The 21,990-nt window shown below is 54.7% G+C and overlaps 1 protein-coding gene across 2 annotated transcripts in view; it reads left to right on the top strand.

Moving 5' to 3' along the window:
• Positions 1-21,788, top strand: part of GFRA2 (GDNF family receptor alpha 2) — a 30,453-nt gene extending 8,665 nt beyond the window's left edge. For both annotated transcript variants that reach the window (XM_066567379.1, XM_066567380.1), the window contains exons 3-9: positions 2,329-2,412; positions 7,907-8,255; positions 19,483-19,592; positions 19,667-19,807; positions 19,884-20,059; positions 20,907-20,960; positions 21,088-21,788. In XM_066567379.1, the coding sequence (XP_066423476.1) occupies positions 2,329-2,412; positions 7,907-8,255; positions 19,483-19,592; positions 19,667-19,807; positions 19,884-20,059; positions 20,907-20,960; positions 21,088-21,216 (1,043 nt within the window). In that variant the 3' untranslated portion in view covers positions 21,217-21,788. The remainder of the gene's footprint in view (positions 1-2,328; positions 2,413-7,906; positions 8,256-19,482; positions 19,593-19,666; positions 19,808-19,883; positions 20,060-20,906; positions 20,961-21,087) is intronic.
• The last annotated feature ends 202 nt before the right edge of the window (positions 21,789-21,990 follow it).

The raw sequence follows: 21,990 nt of genomic DNA, 5'->3' as shown, positions 1-21,990 counted from the left end.
AAACTGGGAAAATCTGTTCCAGAGGGTGGGAAAATCTGTTCCAGAGGTTGGGAAAACTGGAAAAACTCATCCAGAGGGTGGGAAAATCTGTTCCAGAGGTTGGGAAAACTCTTCCAGAGGATGCGGGGGAGCCGTACCTGAGCCCAGGCCCCCCCTGGGTGAAATTCCCTCCAAATCTGGGTCAGTGCAGGAATCAGAGCCCCAAAGCCCGGCCCAGAGCAGGAATTAAGGCCCTAATTGTTTTTTCCCTCTCATTAACTGCCCTCATTGAGCAGCTTCCCAGGGTTTTTTTGGGAGTGAATGAGGGAATTGGGATGGCAACTGCACCTGGAGGAGGAGGAGGAGGAGGAGGGAAGAGCAGCGATTAAACCGAGGTTTAGGGAGGCGGGGGGGAAGCTTTGTGGCGATCCTTTGTGGCGCTCAAACGCAAATTTGTGCCTTTTAGCGGAGATTTTGGGGTTCCCCTCCTCCCCCCCGAGCTCTCCCTGCCATTAGGGAGGCTCCAGCCTCCTTCCCGGGGGTTAATTGCGGCTGCAGGCAGGCCCAGCGCCCCGTTAATGCTCGGTAATTTCCCCGGCGAGCAGCAGGAGTCAAGCGGGTGTTTAATTATTGATGGCAGCGATGGAGCTCGCGGGGCCGCCCGAACGCGCTGGGCTCGAGCGGGAGAGGCGGGGAGGGGAGAGGGAACGGCCGGGAGCGGGGTTTGGATCCCGCTCCCGGTCCTGGGCAGGGGCGTTGTCCCCAAATGCCATCGCCCCGAGAGCAGCGCTGGGAGCCCGCGGGGAGCAGGGACATCCCAGCAGGGCCTTTTCCTCCCCAGTTTGCCGGGAATGGCCTGGAGCAGGGTGTGGATCCTGATCCTGTTCCTGGGGAGGATCAGGAGCTGCCCCTGGGGTGTTGTCCCCAAATCCCATCATCCTGAGAGCAGCGGTGAGAGCCCATGGGGAGCAGGGACATCCCACTTCCCTCCCAAATTCTCCCCTTTCCCTCTCAGATTTCCTGGGAATGTCACTGAGGAGTGGGATTTGGATCCCGTTCCTGGTCCTGGGGAGGATCAGGAGCCGCCCTTGGGGCGTTGTCACCCCAATGCCATCGCCCCGAGAGCAGCAGAGCAGCGCTGGGAGCCTGCAGGGAGCAGGGACATCCCAGCAGGGCCTTTTCCCCCCCAGTTTGCCGGGAATGGCCTGGAGCAGGGTGTGGATCCTGATCCCGTTCCTGGGGAGGATCAGGAGGAGCCCAGATCCCAAATCGGTTGTCCCCAAATCCCATCAGTCCCCAGAGCAGCGCTGGGAGCCCACGGGGAGCAGGGAGATCCCATTTCACTCCCAAATTTCCCTCCAAAATCGCCTGGGAATGGGGCCAAGGAGCAGGATTTGGATCCTGTTCCCATTCCTGGGGAGGATCAGGAGCTGCCCTTGGGGTGTTGTCCCCAAATCCGATCATCCTGAGAGCAGCGGTGGGAGCCCATGGGGAGCAGGGACATCCCAGTTCCCTCCCAAATTCTCTCCTTTCCCCCCCAGATTTCCTGGGAATGTCGCTGAGGAGTGGGATTTGGAACCTGTTCCCATTCCTGGTCAGGACCAGGAGCTGCCCTTGGGGTGCTGTCCCCAAATCCCATCGCACTCAGGACAGGGAGAACCCAGCCCAGCATCCCAGTGGGGTCTTTCCCTCCCAGATTTTGGGATTTCCCTCCCAGATTTCCCGGGAATGTCACCGGGCTCGGAGCAAACCCTCCTGCTTTGCTCCCCGCTGGGATTTCCACACAGGGGATTCCTGAATTCCGTTTTTAGGGGATTTTGTCGCAATAAAAGAATCCAGAGTTGAGAACACGTTTTTAGGGTTTTTTAGGTGTTTTTAGGATATTTTGTCACAATAGAAGAACCCAGAGTTGAGAACATGTTTTTTAGGGTTTTTTAGGTTTTTAGGTATTTTAAGGGAATTTTGTAGCAAGAACCCAGAACTGAGAACAGGTTTTTAGGGTTTTTTAGGTTTTGAGGGGTTTGTAGGCATTTTTAGGGGAATTTGTAACAACAAAAGAACCCAGAGTTGAGTGGGGACCCCAAAACTTCCAGCCTTGAACTCAGTCCCTGGAACATCCCAACCCCAATTCCCCCCGCCCCTGGAATCCTTTGGGATTGGCCACCACCACATCCAAAATTCCCAGATCCTCTCCCAAACCCCCTTTTCCCTTTAATCCCAGTGCCTGGAACCCTTTTTTCCTTTTCCCTCCCCAAACCAGGGGGCTGTCTGTTTCTGGAACTGGCTGAGATTATTCACCACAAGCTTCAATTTGCTTTTTTTCTCTCCCTTTTTTCCCCCCTGCCAAAGGAGAGGAGTTTTATGAAGCCTCCCCGTACGAGCCGGTCACCTCTCGTCTCTCTGATATATTCAGACTCGCTTCAATTTTCTCAGGTAATAAAAGCTCCGTGTTTTATCTCCTGCCTTGAGCACAGAGCTGCTCCCAGCCAGGGAAATCCTCCATCCCTCACCTCCCTCCATCCTCCTTTGCTCCTTCAGCCTCTCCTCCCCTTCTCTTCCTCCCCAAATTTGGGGTCCTGTGCATCATTCTGATGCATTTTTGGGGTGGGTTCTTTCTGTTTCAGATCATCCCAGGCTGGGATTTAGGGTTTTAGCTCTTTGCTTCCAGTATTTATTTATTGGAGGGTCTTCCCAAAACAAATCCTGGTGTTTATTCATTCTAGGGTCATCCCAAACCAGATCCTGGTGTTTGTTTATTGCAGGGTCTCCCCAAGAGTTCATTCCAGTTTGGGTTTCTATAAAATGGCTGGAAAATGTGGAATTCCCGGGATTCCCTGAATCTGTGCCGTCCCCAGCACTGGGGGAGGCACAAAGCCAGCCCTGGCCCCAGGGGGGTGCAGCTCCTCCCATGGAATTCCCCATGGAATTCTTGGTGTTCCGCAGGATTTGGGACCCTCAGGATGGGAGAGGGATGCTGAGACCCTTGGAGCATCCCTGTGTCCCTTTGGAGCATCCCTGTGTCCCTTGGAAACCCTTGGAGCATCCCTGGGTCTCTTGGAGCATCTCTGACCCCTTTAGGCCATCCCTGTGTCCTTTTGGACCATCCCTGTGTCCCTTAGAACATCCCTGTACCCCCTGGAACCCTTTGGAGCATCCCCGGGTCCCTTTGGAGCATCCCTGTATCTCTTGGAACATTCCTGCGTCCCTTGGAGCACCCCTTTGTCCCTTGGAACCCCTTGGAACATCCCTGGGTCACTTTGGACCATCCTTGTATCCCTTAGGACATCCCTGTATCCCCTGGAACCTCTTGGAGCATCCTTGTATCCCTTAGAACATCCCTATGTCCCCTGGAACCCCTTTGGAGCATCCCTGGGTCCCTTTGGAGCATCCCTGTGACCCTTTGGAGCATCCCTGTGACCCTTTGGAGCATCCCTGCATCCCTCAGAACATTCCTGTGTCCCTTGGAGCACCCCTGGGCCCTTTGGAACCCCTTGGAGCATCCCTGTGACCCTTTGGAGCATCCCAATGTCCCTTTGGAGCATCCTTGTATCCCTTAGGACGTTCCTGTGTCCCCTGGAACCCCTTGGAGCATCCCAGTGTCCCTTTGGAGCATTCCTGTGTCCCTCAGAACATCCCTGTATTCCCTGGAATCCCTTGGAGCATCCCTGGGTCCCTTTGGAGCGTCCTTGAACCCCTTGGAACATCCCTGTGTCCCTTGGAAGCCCTTTGGAGCATCCCTGGGTCCCTTTGGAGCATCCCTGTATCCCTCAGAACATTCCTGTATCCCTTGGAGCACCCCTGGGCCCTTTGGAACCCCTTGGAGCATCCCTGTATCCCTCAGAACATTCCTGTATCCCCTGGAACCCCTTGGAGCACCCCCGAGGTTTTTGGGGTGACGCTGCCACTCCCTGGGCCGGCCTTTTTGGGATTACGTTGGTGTCAGAAAAACCTTGGGAGCTGCAAAATCTGTAACAATAAAAGAATCCAGAGGTGAGAAATTTTAGGGTTTTTTAGGTTTTTTTTTAGGGGATTTTGACACAATAAAAGAACCCCGAGTTGAGAACAGGTTTTTAGGGGTTTTTATTTAGGTTTTTAGGAGATTTTGTAAGAACAAAAGAACCCAAGCTGAGAACATGCTTTTAGAGTTTTTTAGGTGTTTTTAGGGGATTCTGTCACAGTAAAAGAACCCAGAGCCGGAAATCTGAAAAGCAGCGAGTCTGGAGCGGGGATTAGACACCGAATTATGCGGGAGGCGCAGGAAAAGCCGCGAGGGGAGATTTTGGGGATGGGGGAAGGTGGGGAACGGGGCTGTGAGCGCCGGGGCGGCCTCGCTGCTGCTGCCACCCCTTCCCTGTCCCCTCCCCGGGGCCATCCCCGAGCGGGGCTGTGACCCCGCCGCTGTCCCCGCTGTCCCCTGCAGCCCCCGGCGGGAATTTCCCGGCCTTTCCCAGGTGGATTCTCCCCGGGAGCTCGGCGCGGGTTTTTGGGGTGACGCTGCCACCCTCTCCAGCCTTTTTTGGGATTGCATTGACGTCAGAAAAACCCTTGGAGCTGCAAAATCCGGAACCTTTCCAGCTGGAAGTCTGGAGCGGGGATTAGACGCCGAATTATCCGGGAGGCGCAGGAAAAGCCGCGAGGGGAGATTTTGGGGATGGGGGAAGGTGGGGAACGGGGCTGTGAGCGCCGGGGCGGCCTCGCTGCTGCTGCCACCCCTTCCCTGTCCCCTCCCCGGGACCTCCGGGGCCATCGGCGAGCGCTGAAGCGAGCGCGTTCTTGGAGCCGTTCCTGGAGCAGGAGCTGTTAATTGCCCGCAGGGATAATTGGGAGCGGAGGGATGGCTGCGGGAGCTGTGCAAGCCGCGCGTAACCTGCGCGTAACCCGCGCGTAAAGAGCGCGCAGCGCCCGCGGAGCCCCCTCCCCGCGCTGCGGGACCCCCGCTCTGGGCAGGGAAGCCCGGGATGCTCATCCCTGCTGGATCCCGAGGAAATCACAGCCCGTGGAAGACGGGAGAGGCTCCAGCTGGGAATTCTCCACACCCAAACCCCCCCATCCCCGGCAGCGCTGCCCCATCTTCCTCCTCCTCCTCATCCTCGTCCCCTGTCCCCAGCGGCCGTGGGGACGCGCAGAGGGGACAGCTGGTGGCCCCAGCCCCCGTCCCCAGCTCCTCGGGCCCCGCTTCCGTCTCTGCTCATGAAATTTTCATGCTCGTGCTTTATTAATGAGCTCCCCCACAGGAGCGCGGCGCTTCCAAAGCCGCGGCTCCATTAAGATGCAGCCGGGTCCCCGCAGGTCTCGGGCAGGGCAGGAGCGAAGCTCCCGAGGAGGAGACAATCGGCTGCCGCTTCCCACGGATCCCCGACGCCCGGCTTCGTGCCGGGAATCCGCTGCTCGCCCCTCCAGGGCTCGGGGCTGGGCTGCAGGGAGGGCTCCATGCATGCCCCAAAACCAGGGGAGTGAAGAGACCCTGCTGCCCCCGTCTTTTAAATCCTCCTTTTCCCCACGTCTTCAATCCCCTTTTCCTCACTGCTTCAATCCCCCTTTTCCCACCTCTTCAATCCCCCTTTTCCCACATAAATCTTCCTTTCCCTCACCTCTCCAATCCCCCTTTTCCCACCTAAATCCTCTTTTTCCCACATTTTCAATCCCCCGTTTTTTCCCCACCTCTTCAATCCCATTTTCCCCACCTTAATCCTCCTTTTCCCCTCCTCTTCAATCCCCTTTTTCCCACCTAAAATCCCCTTTTTCCCCACCTCTTCAATCCCCTTTTCCCCACCTCTTCAATCCTGTTTTCCCACCTAAATCCACCTTTTCCCACCTAAATCCACCTTTTCCCCACCTCTTCAATCCCTTTTTTCCCACCTAAATCCACCTTTTCCCCAAATAAATCCACCTTTTCCCCACCTAAATCCTCCTTTGCCCCACCTCTCCAATCTTGTTTTCCCCCTTGATGCGTCCATCCCCTGTCCTGTTAATTAGCAGCACCCTCCAATTAGGCCAATTAGGAGCTTTCCTTGGTGCCAGCAGAAGCTGGGAGGCGATGGAGGAGAATCGATGGATTTGGCTGGGATGTGGAGGGAAGGGAATGAGGGATGAGGAGAATTCAGAAGCAGCACCTGGGCTGTGGAGGGTGATCCATCATTCCCAGAAAAAAAAAAAAAAAAAGGAAAATTCAGCATTTGTTCCCAAGCTGGGGCTTGGCCTCATCCGTCCTCTCCTGAGGGATGGGATTTGTGGGATGGGATTTGCAGGATGGGATTCCTGGGGTGGAACTCTCAGGATGGATTCAGGATGGGATTCCTAGGAAGGATGTGGGATGGGATTGCCAGGATGGGATTTCTGGCATGGGATTCCCAGGATGGAGGTGGAATAGGATTCCCGGGATAGAGGCGGGATAGGATTCCCAGGATGGGATTCCCAGGATGGAGGTGGGATGGGATTCCTAGGATGGGTGCAGGTTGAGATTCCCAGGATGGGATTCCTGGGATGGATATGGGAGGGGATTCCCAGGATGAGATTCCCAGGATGGATTCTGGATAGGATTCCCGGGATGGGTTCTAGATGAGATTCCCAGGATAGATTCCCAGGATGGATTCAGGGTGCCATTCCCAGGATGGATGCAGGATGGGATTCCCAGGATGAGATTCCCAGGATGGATTCCCAGGATGGATTCAGGGTGCCATTCCCAGGATGGATTTTGGATGGGATTCCCGGGATGGACACGGGATAGGATTCCCAGGAGGGATTCAGGGTGGCATTCCCATGATGGGATTCCCAGGATGGATGTGGGATGGGATTCCCAGATTAGATACGGGATTGATCCTCTTGTCCCTTTCCTCCCTGTCTGGAGCTGTCCCACTTTTGGGGAGCCCCAGGAGGGGCTGTGGGAGCCACACTGGAGTTGGGTTGATTATTCCACTTTTGGAGTTGAATAATCATTAAATTAATTAATAATTAATAACCATTCTTTGAAGAATTGACGATAGGACAGAAACGTTGCAAATTCACGGCCTGGATTCTGCCCAGAGGGCCCCGGTTCGGGGGGTGTTGATCCCCCAGATTGTGCCTGGAGTGGGATGGGGTCAGCCCAGGGATGGGATGGGGTGGAGATGCTGGGAGGTGACACCGATGCCACGGAGGTGACACGACGCCTGTCACACCTTCCCCAGGTTGAGGGACTTTCCCCATCCTGCTTTTGAGGGCATCTCCTCATGGTTTGGGGGCATCTCCCTGGGTTTTGAGGGCATCTCCTCAGGGTTTGAGGGCATCTCCTCATGGTTTCAGGGCATCTCCCCGGGGTTTGAGGGCATCTCTCTGGGTTTTGAGGGCATCTCCCTGGGTTTGAGGGCTTTTCCCTGCCCCAGTTTTGAGGACATCTCTTCAGCTTTGAAGCTTCCTCCCCATCCCAGGTCAATGGTATTTCTTCACCCTGGGTTTGAGGGTGTCTCCCCAGGGTTTTGAGGGCATCATCCCAGGTTTGAGGGCATCTCCTCAGTTTTGAGAAATTCTCCTCATCCCAGGCTCAAGGATATTTCCCATCTCAGGTTTGAGGGCTTATCCACAGATTTCAGGGCTTCTTCCCATCCCAGGTTTGAGGGCATCTCCCAGTCCCAGTTTAAGGCTGTTTTTGAGGGCATCTCCCCAGCCTTGAGGGCATCTCCCAATCCAAGCTTAAGGGCATTTTTGAGGGCATCTCCACAGCCTTGAGGGCATCTCCCAGTCCCAGTTTAAGGCTGTTTTTGAGGGCATCTCCCCAGCCTTGAGGGCATCTCCTGGGGTCAAGGCCAATTCCCCCTCCTCAATCCCACCTTCCCACACTCCCCCTCCCCAACTTTACGCCATCCATCCATCCGTCCGTCCGTCCGTCCATCCATCCGTCCATCCGTCCCTCCCCACCTCCCTGACCCCAAATATCCTCTTCCCTGGGCAGGAATGGACCCGGCCACCACCTCCAAGAGCAACCACTGCCTGGACGCGGCCAAGGCCTGCAACCTCAACGACAACTGCAAGCGCCTGCGCTCGGGCTACATCTCCACCTGCAGCCGGGAGCTCTCGGCCACCGAGCCCTGCAACCGCCGCAAGTGCCACAAGGCCCTGCGCCAGTTCTTCGACCGCGTGCCCGGCGAGTTCACCTTCCGCCTGCTCTTCTGCTCCTGCAAGGACCCGGCGTGCGCCGAGCGCCGTCGCCAGACCATCGTCCCCTCCTGCTCCTACGAGGACAAGGAGAAGCCCAACTGCCTGGACCTGCGCGGCGCCTGCCGGGCGGATCACCTGTGCAGGTAAAGGGCGCGCCACGGGGGTCTTGGGGCGTGGGGCGGGTGTGGTGTCACCTCCCTGGGGTTGGTGTCACCGCCCAGCCATCAGTGTCACGTCCTTGGAGTTGGTGTCATTGCCTGGTCATCTGTGTCACCTCCCTGGGGTTGGTGTCACCGCCCAGCCATCAGTGTCACTCCCTGGCACTGGTGTCAGCCCCCAGTCATCAGTGTCACCCCCTGGCATTGGTGTCACCTCCCTAGCATTGGTGTCACCTTCCTGGTCATCAGTGTCAGCCCCCGGCCATCAGTGTCACTCTCCTGGCATTAGTGTCACTACCCAGCCATCGGTGTCACCCTCCTGGCACTGGCGGCACCTTCCTGGCATTGGTGTCACCCCCTGGCCATCAGTGTCACCCTCCTGGCATCGGTGTCACCTTTCCAGCCACCAGTGTCAGCCCCTGGCCATCAGTGCCACCTCCCTGGCATTGGTGTCACCGTTTGGTCATCAGTGTCACCTCCCTGGCATCGGTGTCACCTTTCTAGCACTGGTGTCATCTTTCCAGTCATCAGTGTCACCCTCCTGGCATTGGTGTCACCACCTGGCCATCAGTGTCACCTCCCTAGCACTGGTGGCACCTTCCCGGCCATCGGTGTCACCTCCCTGGAATTGGTGTCACCCAGGCATTCTGTGGGCTTCTCCCACGGCCCAGGTGTTGGTGTCACCCCCCCTTGGCACTGGTGCCACACCCCCAGCCTTGGTGTCACTCGCCCCAGTATCAGTGCCACCCCCCTGTATCGGTGCCACCTCCCAAAATCAGCGTCACCCCTTCGGCATCAGTGTCACCCCCTGGCACTGGTGTCAGCTGGGCACTCTGGGGGCTTCTCCTGGCATGGTCCTGGCATCAGTGCCACCCCCCAGTATCGGTGTCACTGCCCTGGCATTGGTGTCACCCTCTTGCCATCAGTGTCCCCCTCCTGGCATCGGTGTCTGCCCCTGGCTTCAGTGTCACCCGCTGCCACTGGTGCCACCTGGGCACTCTGGGGGTTTCTCCTGGCACCCTCCCAGCATCAATGTCACATTGGTGCCACTCCCCAACATCAGTGTCGCTGCCCTGGCGTTGGCGTCATCCTCCCGGCATCAGTGTCACCCCCCGGCATCAGTGTCACCCCCAGTATCAGTGTCACCTCCCAGGCTCTGTTTTCCCCCCTGTCTGGCTCTGGAAGTAGCACTGGGACAATGCCCTGGGGACACTCAGGGGACAGACCCCAGGGATGGAACTGTATCCCCCAAAACCTTCCCCGGCTGCCGAATTCCCGCTGTTTCCCCCTTGGCAGCGCAGAGCTGGGCACCGAGGCTCCTGCTCCTTCTGTCACCCGTTTGTCATCAGGCACGACCCCTCCTGTGCCCCTCGGGAGCCGGATCCGCTTCCCGATGGCTCCCGCCAGGAGCGGGATCTTCTCCCGTCAAGGTGATGGAGCTTCCCAGCGCTCAGCAGGGAAATAAATGCGAGCTCCGGGCCTTCCCCAGGCTGCGAGCGGAGATGTTTGAAATGTGGGAATGTGGCTTTTTATCAAAAAGTAATCCAAGGAGCCGGTGGCCATGAATAAAAGATACCCGGGAATGGCAGCTCCTCTCCATCAGCGCGCTCCGAGGTGGATGCTGCCAATGGATCCGCGCTCCGAGAGGGATAACGGGGCAGGGAGAGCTGGGGGGGGCTGCAGAGCTTTAATTCCTGCATGGAATGAAATCCCCACACCAGGAGGGAAAGGGCGAAAGGGGGAAGGGGCAGCAGCCGCTGGGAGGGTTTGTTTGCTCCAAGGTTTTTTGGGAGAAGCGTGGGAGAGCCGGGATGGGGGCTCTTGCTCTGGAAAATGCCCAAATCTGGGGGTTATTTGTGTTGGTTTTGCTGTAGAGTTTTGCTGGAACCTCGGGGATTTTTTTCCTTGGGATGGGGCAGGGATGCATTCCTTGGATCTGGGTTTTCAGGAGAAAATCCCATCCCATCCACTCCCCTCCGGCATCTCCAGCTGGGAATGGGACACGAAACCCCTGCGTCCCCTCACCCTGGGGAGCAAGGCAGGGCCATGGGATTTCCCATTTTCCATGAGTTTATCCAGCCAAACTCCTCCCGATCCTGGAGGACAAGGCAGGGCTGGGCTGTGCCATGGGATTTCCAATCATCCAGGAATTTATCCATCCAAAACTCCTCCCCATCCTGGAGGACAAGGTGGGGCCATGGGATTTCCAATTTTCCACAAGTTCACCCACCCAAAACTCCTCCTGATCCTGAAGGACAAGGCAGGGCCATGGGATTTCCCATTATCCAGGGATTAATCCATCCAAAACTCCTCCATGTCCCCTGATCACAGAGGATAAGGCAGTTCCATGGGATTTCCCATTTTCCATGAGTTTATCCATCCAAAACTCCTCCATGTCCCCTGATCCCAGAGGATAAGGCAGTTCCATGGGGTTTCCCATTTTCCATGAGTTTATCCAGCCAAACTGCTCCTGATCCTGGAGGACAAGGCAGGGCCAGGGGGTTTCCCATTTTCCATGAGTTTCTCGATCCGACATCCCAGCCTGATGCTCATCCTGATCCGACAGGGGCCTGGTGAGTCTCTGGAGCCAGAGCAGATCCCGAGTGCTCCCAGAGCTGGAGGTGACAGGAGATGAGATAATTCTCCTGCCGGAGCAATTAACCTGCCAGGGTAATTAATTGACCCTCCTGGCTGAAAGCCTAATGAGGGAAAACCCTTTCTGGCGGGATAGGATTTTCCGGAGGGATTTTTCCTGCATGGAGATTGATCCAGGGGCTGCTGCTCCTGTCGGGCAAGAATTCCACACCGAAAAAGAGCAGAATAATTGGAGGAGAGGGAGAATGAATATTCCAGCATGGAAAACAGCCCTTCCAGAGCTTTTCCTGCCTCTCTTTGCTGTTCTCCAGCTGTGTGGGGCTGCTGGCGTTGGACACCAGCCCTGTCCCCTCGGTCACAGAGGTCACAGGGAAGCCACCAGCTGCTCCATCCTGCCGGGAATGGCTCTGCATGTGGAATGTTCTGGATGCAGGAGGGGTTTAACCCTTCCCTGTTGTCCTTGTGAAGGCACGGAGGGTCCGGGATGTCCCTCCTTGTGTCCCCTCAGGGACTCAGATCTGGGTGAGGGGACAGGATCTTTGGAGCGCAGCATCGGGTTTATCCTGGGCTGAAATCCCAGTTCGTTTCCTCCATATAAATCTATTCCAGTGGCCTTGACCCGGCCTCAAATCCCAAGGGAGCTGCCCCAGGACTCTGTGAACAACTGAGCTGGGATTTGTGCAGCTCAGGATGCTTTTCCCAGCTTTTCCCAGCTTGGGAAGCTTTCCCCCATCACTATTTTCCCCCATCATCTTTCCCCCCATTTTTCGCCCACCTTTTCCCCACCTTTTCGCCCATCTTTCCCACCTTTTCCCCATCACCTTTTCCCCCATCATTTTTCCCCCATCACCTTTTCCCCCATCATCTTTCTCCCCATTTTCCCCCATCACCTTTCCCCCCATCACCTTTCCCCCCATCTTTCCCAGCTCACAGGAGCTGACAAAGTCCCGGAGTTTTTGTGGCTGATTGCGAGGGACAGGTTTTAGCTCCCGGAATACAAAAACCTTTGGCGAAGCACAAACCTCAGCGAAGGGGAAAGGGAAGGGAAGGGGAGAAAAGAGCTGATTTCAGCAGCTGCAGCTCGCTGGATTTTTCATCTTGCATCAGCAAGTCGGGAGCACAAATAATCTGCTCTTACACGCTCCAGTGGTGCCGGTGCCGGAGAAATTCCCAGCCTCCACTGGCTGGAGCTGCTCAGCATCCAAACTGGGGATGTTGGGTCATTTCCAGGATTTTTATCACAGTTTTTGGTGCGTTCAAATCCAAGGGGTGAGGGATGCTCCCTCTTACAGGATATTTGTGTGAAGAGGATTTTGGCTGGGGCTGGAGCATCCAAAGTGGGGATGTTGCATCATTTCCCTGTTTTTAATTTTAAGTTTTTGTTGTGTTTAAATCCAGGGGGGATGTGGGGATGCTCCCCCTCTTGGGACATTTGTGTGAAGAGAATTTGGCCAAGGTTGGGCTGGAGCTCCTCAGCATCCAAAGTGGGGATGTTGGGTCATTTCCAGGATTTTTATCCCAGTTTTTTGTGTGTTCAAATCCAAGGGGTCGAGGGATGCTCCCTCTCACAGGATATTTGTGTGAAGAGGATTTTGGCTGGGGTGGGTAATTTCACTGATTTTTTTTTTTTTGTCCCACTTTTTGGTGTGTTTAAATCCAAGGGGGTCAGGGGTGCTCCCCCTCTCGGGATATTTGTGTGCAAAGGATTTTGGCCAAGGTGGGGATATTGGGTCATTTCCTGTATTTTTTATTCCAGTTTTTGGTGTGTTTGAGCCAAGGGGTATCAGGGATGCTCCCTCTTACAGGACATTTGTGTGAAGAGGATTTTGGCTGGGGATGGAGCACCCAAAGCGGGGATGTTGGGTCATTTCACTGATTCTTTTATCCCACTTTTTGTTGTGTTTAAATCCGGGGGGGTGAGGGATGCTCCCTCTCACAGGATATTTGTGTGTCAAGGATTTTGATTGGGGTTGCAGCATCCAAAGTGGGGATGTTGCATCATTTCCCTGTTTTTAATTTTAAGTTTTTGTTGTGTTTAAATCCAGGGGGGTCAGGGATGTTCCCCCTCTTGGGACATTTGTGTGAAGAGAATTTGGCCAAGGTTGGGCTGGAGCTCCTCAGCATCCAAAGTGGGGATGTTGGGTCATCTCCAGGATTTTTTTATTCCAGTTTTTGGTGTATTTAAATCCAAGGGGGGTGAGGGATGCTCTCTCTTATAGGATATTTGTGTGAAGAGGATTTTGGCTGGGGTTGGAGCATCCAAAGTGGGGATGTTGGGTCATTTCCAGGATTTTTATCTCTGTTTTTGGTGTGTTTAAATCCAGTGGGGTGAGGAATGCTCCCTCTTATGGGATGTTTGTCAAGCGTTTTGATTGCGTTTGGAGCATCCAAAGTGAGGATGTTGGGTCATTTCCCTGATTTTTATCTCTGTTTTCGGTGTCTTTAAATCCAAAGGGGGTCGGGGATGCTCCCCCTCCCAGGACATTTGTGCAAAGAGAATTTGGCCAAGGTTGGGCTGGAGCTCCTCAGCATCCAGAGTGGGGATGTTGGGTCATTTCCCTGATTTTTATCTCTGTTTTTGGTGTGTTTAAATCCAGGGAAGGTCAGGGATGCTCCCTCTCACAGGATATTTGTGTGAAGAGGATTTTGGCTGGGGTTGGAATATCCAAAGTGGGGATGTTGGGTCATTTCCAGGATTTTTCTCTCTGTTTTTGGTGTGCTTAAAGCTGAGGGGGTCAGGGATGCTCCCTCTTACAGGATGTTTGTTTGTCAAAGATTTTGATTGGGTTTGGAGCATCCGAAGTGGGGATGTTGCATCATTTCCCAGATTTTTTTTTTATCCCTGTTTTTGTTGTGTTTAAATCCAGGGGGGTCAGGGATGTTCCCCCTCTTGGGATATTGGTGTGAAGAGAATTTGGCCAAGGTTGGGCTGGAGCTCCTCAGCATCCAGAGTGGGGATGTTGGGTCATCTCCCAGATTTTTATCTCTGTTTTTGGTGTGTTTAAATCCAGGGAAGGTCAGGGATGCTCCCTCTCACAGGATATGTTTGTGAAGAGGATTTTGGCCGGGTTGAAGCCTCCAAACTGGGCATGTTGAGTCATTTCTCAGATTTTTTGTATTTTACCCCCACTTTTTTTGGTGTATTTAAACCCAAGGTGCACAGGGATGCTCCCCCTCTTGGGACATTTGTGCACCAAGCATTTTGGCCAGGTTTGGGCCGGGGAAGGAGGGAAGGAGGGAGAGGGGACCCAGGCTGGCTGGGGATTGATGGAGCACCAAACATGGGAAGGGAACGCGGCGGCGGCTCCGGGCGCAGACGAACGCCGCCCGTAATGGATGTTCCCTTGATAAACAGCAGCTCAGCTCCTCATTACTCCCTGTAATGAGAGCCTGTCTGGGAAGAAGAAGGAGCAGGGGAAAAAAATTGCTCCGGGATTTAATGGGAGCTGGGAGAGCTCGGGTGCTGAGGGACAGGACGTGGAGGAGCCTCCAAAGATTGGGAAATGTGTGAAAACCCCCAAATCTGGTGGGTTTTGAAGTGGAGGGGCAGCAGCAAGGGGGTCCCTTATGTGAGGAGGTGGCTGGAGAAGAAGAGGAGGAGGAGGAGCAGGGAAAGAAGATGGAACAGGGAAAAATTGCTCCAGGATTTAATGGGAGCTGGGAGAACTCAGGTTTGGAGGGGAGTGGAGGAGCCTCCAAACCTGAGAAATCAGTGAAAATCCCCAAATCTGGTGGATTTGGAAAGCCAAGGGGCAACACTTGTGGGGGGGGGGGGTCCCTCACTTGTGGAGGCAGCTGGGGAAGAAGAGGAGAAGAGAAAAATTTCTCCTGGATTTAACAGAATTCTGGATTTTACAAAATTTCTCCTGGATTTCACAGATTTTTCCAAGCTGGAAGAGCTTGGAGAAATCTGTGAAAATCAGCGAAAATCCCCAAATCTGGTGGATTTCGAAGCAGAGGGGCAGCACCCAGGGGTCCCTCCCACGTGAGGAGGTGGTGGGGGAAGAAGAGGAGAAGAAGGAGCAGGGAAAAATTGCCCCAGGATTTAATGGGAGCTGGGAGAGCTCGGGTGCTGAGGGACAGGACGTGGAGGAGGCTCCAAACCCGGTTTTGTGAGCGGGAAATCTGTGAAAATCCCCAAATCTGGTGGGTTTGGAACGCCAAGGTGCAGCGCCAGGGGGTCTCTCACATGAGGAGGAGGCTGGGGAAGAAGAAAAGAAGGAGCAAGGGAGGAAGGAGCAGGGAAAGAAGGAGGAACAGGCAAAGATTTCCCCTGGATTTAACAGGAATTGGGAGAGCTCGGAGAAATCTGTGAAAATCAGTGAAAACGCCCAAATCTGGCGGATTTCGAAGCGGAGGGGCAGCACTGGGGGGGTTCCCCCGCATGAGGAGGAAGAGGCTGGGGGAGGGCTCGGCTCCCTGCGGGCTCGCCGGGGCTCTCACCACGAGAATCAGTCAATTCCCGCTGAATAATTAACTCGAGAGGCTTCCCAAGTATTGACTTAACGTGACAGCGAGTCTGTCTTGAGCCGGGCTTTGCTTGTGTAAACACAATCTCCTGTTGGGCTCAGTTAGCGGCTCAATGGGACAGAACAGGCCCGCAATTAAAATCAAACGGCGCCCGCGCTCCGTCCTCCCCTTCCCCGGGAGCTTCAGGGCTCGGGGATGAAAGAAAATCCACCCAAAAAAGGCCTTTGAGTCACTGATCTCAGCGCCGGATCGAAATTTGGCGGCCCGAAACAGGCGTGGAGAACGAAATTGTTAATTAGGAACTGCCGGCTTTGAGGTTCTGCGCTAATTGTTTTGCCTCTTGCTGGGTTTCCTCTGCTTTGGGAGTTTCTCCCCGGGTTTGTTGTGGGTTTGGGGTTTTCCTACCGTGTCCACAGCCCTGAGCAAGGGATTGCAGAGGCTGGAAGAGTCCTCCAGGAGCAGAGTCCAACCTTTGGTCCCCACTTTGTCCCCAGCCCAGAGCTCTGAGTGGCACCCCCTGGTGTTCTGTGGGCACCTCCAGGGCTTCCTTGGGCACCTCCAAGGGTTCCCTGGGCATCTCCCGCTCATCCTTGGGCACCTCCTGGCGTTCCCTGGACACCTTGAGGGGTTTCCTGGACACCTCCAAGGGTTCCTTGGGCACCTTGAGGGGTTCCTTGAGTACCTCCAGGGGTTCCTTGGCCACCTCCAGCTGTTCTTTGGATACCTCCAGGTCATCCTTGGGTATCTCAAGGGGTTCCTTGGGCACCTCAAGGCGTTCCTTGGATACCTCCAGGGGTTCCTTGGACATCTCCAGACATTCCCTGGACACCTCCAGGGGTTCCTTGTGCTCCTCCAGGCATTCGTGGACACGTCCAGGGGTTCCTTAAGCGTCTCCAGGCCATCCTTGAACACCTCCAGGCATTCCCTGGATACCTCCAGGTCATCTCTGGACACCTCCAAGGGGTTCCTTGGGTACCTCCAGGCATTCCCTGGACACCTCCAAGGGTTCCTTGGGCACCTCCAGGTGTTCCCTGGACACCTCCAAGGGTTCCTTGGGCACCTCCAGGTGTTCCCTGGACACCTCCAAGGGTTCCTTGGGCACCTCCAGGTGTTCCCTGGACACCTCCAAGGGTTCCTTGGGCACCTCCAGGTGTTCCCTGGACACCTCCAGGTGTTCCCTGGACACCTCCAGCCACGGATACTCCAAACCTCCCACGGGCAGCCCCTTCCCAAGCCTTGACCCCCTTTCCACATGGAAATTCCTCTGGAATTCAGGCCGAGAGCCTCAGAACTGCAGCAAAAATTTCCCTTTTTCCCTCCAGCCTCCCGCGGCTCGGCCCAGAACAGGTGACTCCTCTCCCCAGACAACTTCTCCTGGATAAAACAAATCCATCCATTGATCTTTCTTTCCCCTCCCCTGTGAACTCCTCGCTCGATTTGGCAGCGGGTCATCCACAAAAGCCGACTTTTATATTCCAGCTTCCCTCTTTCCTTCTGCCGCTCCCCCTCCCAGGGACTCTTTGAATTTACCTGGGAGCGTTTCGAGGGGAATTTTTTTTTTTTTTTTTTCATCTCAGCATCTCCCAGCTTCAAAGGAATCCCTCTCCAGCAGGATGGGAATGTTGGGAGGGCGATGCCCAGCGGGATTTTCGTGTCTCGCCGAGTTTTTTCCGTGTTGTCGCAGCTTCCTGAACATCCCCAGCTGGGCAGGAGAGGGGGAGCAGATTTTTTTCCCAGCTTTTTTTTTTTTTTATTTTAAATTCTCTCAGTCCCCATAAATTGCCTGTTAAAAAAAAAAAAATCCACTTCTGGAGGAATCCCGGTGTCTTTCCCATGAAATATTCAGGAGCAGGATGCTGTTGGGTTTGATGTGTGCTGAGTTATCGCCGCGGCTGGGGGGGATGGGAGTATTTAACACTCAATTAAGAGCTTTAAAAAAATCACTAAAAAAAAACCCCAAACCCATCCTAAAACCTCCCTGTTTGGTAAATTTTAATGTCAAAGCCAGTGGGGTTCTGGTGGTGCTGGATTCCTGCAGAAAAACAGGGAATGGGAGAGGAGCTGGAGGCAGGTGGGCTCTGTAGGGATGATTGAAATCCTCTAAATTTGGGATTATGTGTGCTGGGGGCGGGAGGACAGAAATAAAAATCCCCTAGATTTGGGATTTATGCACCTGGGATAAATGCACAGGTACCAAAAAAATCCCCTAAATTTGGGATTTATGCACCTGGGATAAATGCACAGGTACAAAATGTCCCCTAAATTTGGGATATCTGCACCAGGTGTTTGTGTAGGAACCCAAAGAGTCCCTTAAATTTGGGATTCAAGCACTTGGGATAAATGTACAGGTGCACAGAACCCCCAGAATTTGGGATTTATGCACTGGGATTTAAAGGTATGGAATGAAAAAGCCCCTTAAATGCGGGATGTTTAGGGGATCCAGGGATCCAGGTGCTTGGGAAGTGCCTGGATTTGGGAGCAGGGCCTGTTCAACCCCAGGATCCTGGGGCTGCCTTTCCTGGCATTTTTCCTTCAGGAATCCAAGAGGAGCAGTTTGGAAGCCCCTAATTGGGAATCCATCCTTGGAGCGGGTTTGGGATGGCAGATCTGAGTGTCTATCCAGAATTAATGTTTAAAATCCCTTTTCTTCCACTCCTTTGGGTTTTTTTTTTTGGGGGGGGGGAGAGGCAACTCTTAGGAAAATCCTCCTCCATCCCTCATCCAGAGCCAGCCCAGCTCTTCCCAACTTTTCCAAGCCATCCCCACCTGCCTCCTCCAGCTGCCAGCAGCGACTTGGCACCGATCCCTCCTTGTTCCCGCTAAAATGGACTTGGCTCCTTCTCCTTTCCCTTTTTTTTTCATTCCTTTGGAGCCCTTGAAAGCCAAAACCCGCCGGGCTGGGGCTGAGCTTTTATTCCTGGCAGCGAATCCCATCCAGCATCTTCCGAAGTCGCCGTGTCCAAAGGGAAGAGTGACATCTGGCTTGGATATTCCTGAAGGATTTCCCAGCTGCATCCTCATGGGTTATGAAAGGAATAACATTTGCCTCGGAGGATGCTCCAGGCCGGGAGTGGAGCCCCGGGGAGCAGCGGTGACAAATTTTCCTGGCGCTCCGCGCTGAACTCGCCGCGCTTCCTGCAGGGAATTGACGTCCCTTCGCCTCGGATTTGGGAAGAGAGGGAAATGCTGTCGGAAAGTTTTATTCCTCTCCCGCGGAGAAGCTGGGGGAAGGAGCAGGTTTTTGGATTTCTGCCATTCCCACCCTGGTGCTGAGGTTTGGCTGCAGGGAGGGTGGAGCGTCCCCAAAAAATAAAAATGCTGGAAAAGCTTTTCTGGGCTTTGTGCAAGGAAAATTCCCTTTTTCCCTCCTCTCTTCCAGGAGTTGAGGATCTGCCCCGGGAATGGGAGTGGGATGGAGCCTCTCTGCCCTGTGGGGAGTTTTCCATGGGCTGAGTCACAAGGAAGGAAAATAAACATGGAAACAACGCTCCTGGTGGGGGAGTTTTATTTCCAGGAAGAAGGAGGGGGAGAAAGTTTTCTCCTCGCCTCACGCATCATTGCAGTGCTTCAGAATCCTGGTTTTCCCTGAAATTCCTGCTTCTTCCTGAGCTCTTCCTCCTTTCCCATCCTCCCATCCATATCGTGGAGCAGCCCCTCAGACCTCCCCAATTCCATCCCTTCCTGAGGATGGTGGGGGAGTTTTATTTCCAGGAAGAAGGAGAGGGAGAAAGTTTCCTCCTTGCCTCACTCACCACGGCAGAACTGCAGAATCCTGGTTTTCCCTGGAATTCCTGATTCATCCCGAGCTCTTTCTCCTTCCCCATCCTCCCATCCCCACCACGGAGCAGCCCCTCAGACCACCCCAATTCCATCCCTTCCCAAGGACATTCCTCTTGTGTTTTTGCTGTTCATTGGGATCTGAGCCGTGGATGAGCACGGCCATTCCCAGGATCCTGTCTCCTCTTGGGAGCGCTTGGATAACCCAGCTGGAGAGCCTGAATTGCCCTGGAATTCCACAGCCACTGTGTGTGGATGTTGGGAATGGGGCACTTTTATTCCGTTCAAAAATTCCCGCTGGCCGCGGAATCACTCTGGGATGGAATTGGCGCTAAAATCCCATTGTTTTCCCGCTTTTCCTCCTCTGCAGATCCCGGCTGGCCGATTTCCACACCAACTGCCAGGCCACCTTCCAGTCCCTGACCAACTGTCCTGGGGACAACTTCCAGGCGTGCCTGGGCTCCTACGCAGGGCTCATCGGTGAGTGCCGGGAGTCGGGATCGGGAATGGCTTTTCCCACTGGGATTTCATCTCCATTCCCTCCTCCTCGCCAGGCTTTGACATCACCCCCAACTACGTGGACGCCAGCACCACCAGCATCACCATCTCGCCCTGGTGCTCCTGCAAAGGCAGCGGGAATATGGAGGAGGAGTGTGAGAAATTCCTGCGGGATTTCACGGAAAATCCCTGTCTCCGTAAGGCGCTTCCCCGCCCCGCCCCTTTTCCCTTGTCCTGTCATTCCCATCCTTCCTAAATCTCTCCCGCCGCCAGGAAACGCCATCCAAGCTTTTGGGAACGGCACCGACGTGAACCTGGCTCCCAAAATTCCCAATCCCGCTGTGACAGTGCTGCCGAAGACGGAGAAGAGCCCGGTGCTGCCGGACGACGTCAACGACAGCAACACCGCCTACGACACGAGCGTCATCAGCACCTGCACCTCCCTCCAGGTGTGGCCCAGCCCCTGCCGCAAACTGGGAGCACTGGTGGGGGTGTGGGACACCGGCCGCATCCCGTGGGATTGGGGAAATGTCCTGCTTGGAGTCATCCGGGGGCTGGAGGGATCCAGGCACTGTTTGGGGTGGGAAATGGGATTCCCCACCCGTCTTACCCCTCACCTGCCAAGGTGGCTCCCTGAGCCTGACTGCTCCTTGTTTGGGAGCTGGAATTCCAGGGTTTTTTGGGAAATCTGGGAAATCCGTGTTGTCTTGCCCAAGCGCTGGGCTTGGGCGTCCATGTTCTGTTCCATGGGTGGAAAAGGAGTTGGAGGGAAATGGGATTGGGGAATGGCTGGGGATGTTCCAGGAATGGGAGAAAAGTGGGATTGGGGAGTGACTGGAGATGTCTCAGGGATGCAGGGAAATGGGATTGGGGAATGGGATTGGAGATGTTCCAGGAATGGGGAAAAAATGGGATTGGGGAATGGTTGGGAATGTCCCAGGAATGGGAGAAAAACGGGATTGGGGAGTGGCTAGGGATGTTCCAGGAATGCAGGGAAATGGGATTGGGGAATGGCTGGGGCTGTCCCAGGAATGGGATTGGGGAATGGCTGGGAATGCAGGGAAATGGGACTGGGGAGTGGTTGGGGATGTCCCAGGATTCCAGGCAGGGTCACAGTGGCAGTGAGGCAGGATCCATGGAAGCCCCTGGGCTCCCTGTGGAGATGGGATGAGCCATTCCAAAACCTCCCTGCGCTCCATCACCCGCTCCAAGCTGATTCCCAGAGGGAAGTTCGGGATCCCAAACCAGCTCCAGGGGCACATTCCTCCCCTAACCATTCCCGATTTCTCCTGCCAGGAACAAGGCCTGAAGCCCAACCAATCCAAGGAGCAGAGCTTGTGCTACTCCCAGGTACTTGGGCGATTCTGGGGCTGGGAATTCTCTCCCAAAGCAAACATCTTGGGAATGCCATCCCAGAGGTGTCTCCCAGCTTTGGGATGCTTTTCCCTAAAACCCCACTCCTGTCCCTCCTCGCCAGGCCCAGCTGACCACGGATGTGATGCCGGACCAGAAGACTTTCATGGATCCCAAGGCGGGAAGCAGCCGGCAGCGGGAGAGCCGGATCCTGCTCCTCATTCCCATCCTGATCCCAGTGCTGGGGCTATAGAGGGGCGGGAAGGAGCGGCCGGTGGGACGGGGACGCTCGGACCAGTGCCCACCAGTGCCCACCAGTGCCCACCGCCGCCGCGCTCGTGCCGGAGACTGGAACGCTCCCAAATCCCAGGAATGCCGAGCTCTGGAGAGGCAGGAGGAGCCTCCACCACGCTGAGAAACTTTGGTGGTTTTCTTCCTACTTTTCGTTTTTTCCCGTTTTTTTGGGGGATTTTTTTTTTTTTTTTTTTTTGGTCTTTTCTGGGTTGGTTTTCCCGAGCGGCTCCTGGGAAAACTCCCTGGAATGGGCCTGGAATGGGGGTCTGGAGCTGCCAGCGGTGCCGGGGAGGGGAAAAAAGTCGGAGAAGGGCGCTGGGAAAGGTGAATTTCAGGATTCTTTGCACTGGGGTGGCCCCAGGGACAACGAGGATTCCACATGGGAACATCGTGGAGGATGAAGGTGCCATCGGGAGCCACCAGGAGGGGACTCCTGCTGCTCTTCCCGTTGGTTTTTTTGGGGGATTTTGGTTGGGGTTTTTCCTCGGAGAGTTTCCGAATGGAAGAGAAAAGAAACTGGTGTGAAACGTGTGAGGTTGTGCTGATGTTTTCAATCATTCCAGGGGAAGAGGTTCCATTTTCTTTTTTTTAAATTTTTTTTTTAAATTTTTTTTCATTTGGAATTTGGGTTGGGAGTGGAATTTGACCCATCCAGGGTCAGAATTCCCTGTTTTCCCTCTCCATGTTATTTCCTATATACATATAACATATGGATATTCCCATATACATAACC

The sequence above is a fragment of the Molothrus aeneus genome, chromosome 29, assembly GCF_037042795.1.
Source record: "Molothrus aeneus isolate 106 chromosome 29, BPBGC_Maene_1.0, whole genome shotgun sequence".
Classification (NCBI taxonomy): Eukaryota; Metazoa; Chordata; class Aves; order Passeriformes; family Icteridae; genus Molothrus; species Molothrus aeneus.
Note: the sequence above shows the minus strand (reverse complement) of the source record. Positions and strands in the feature narration are given on the sequence as shown.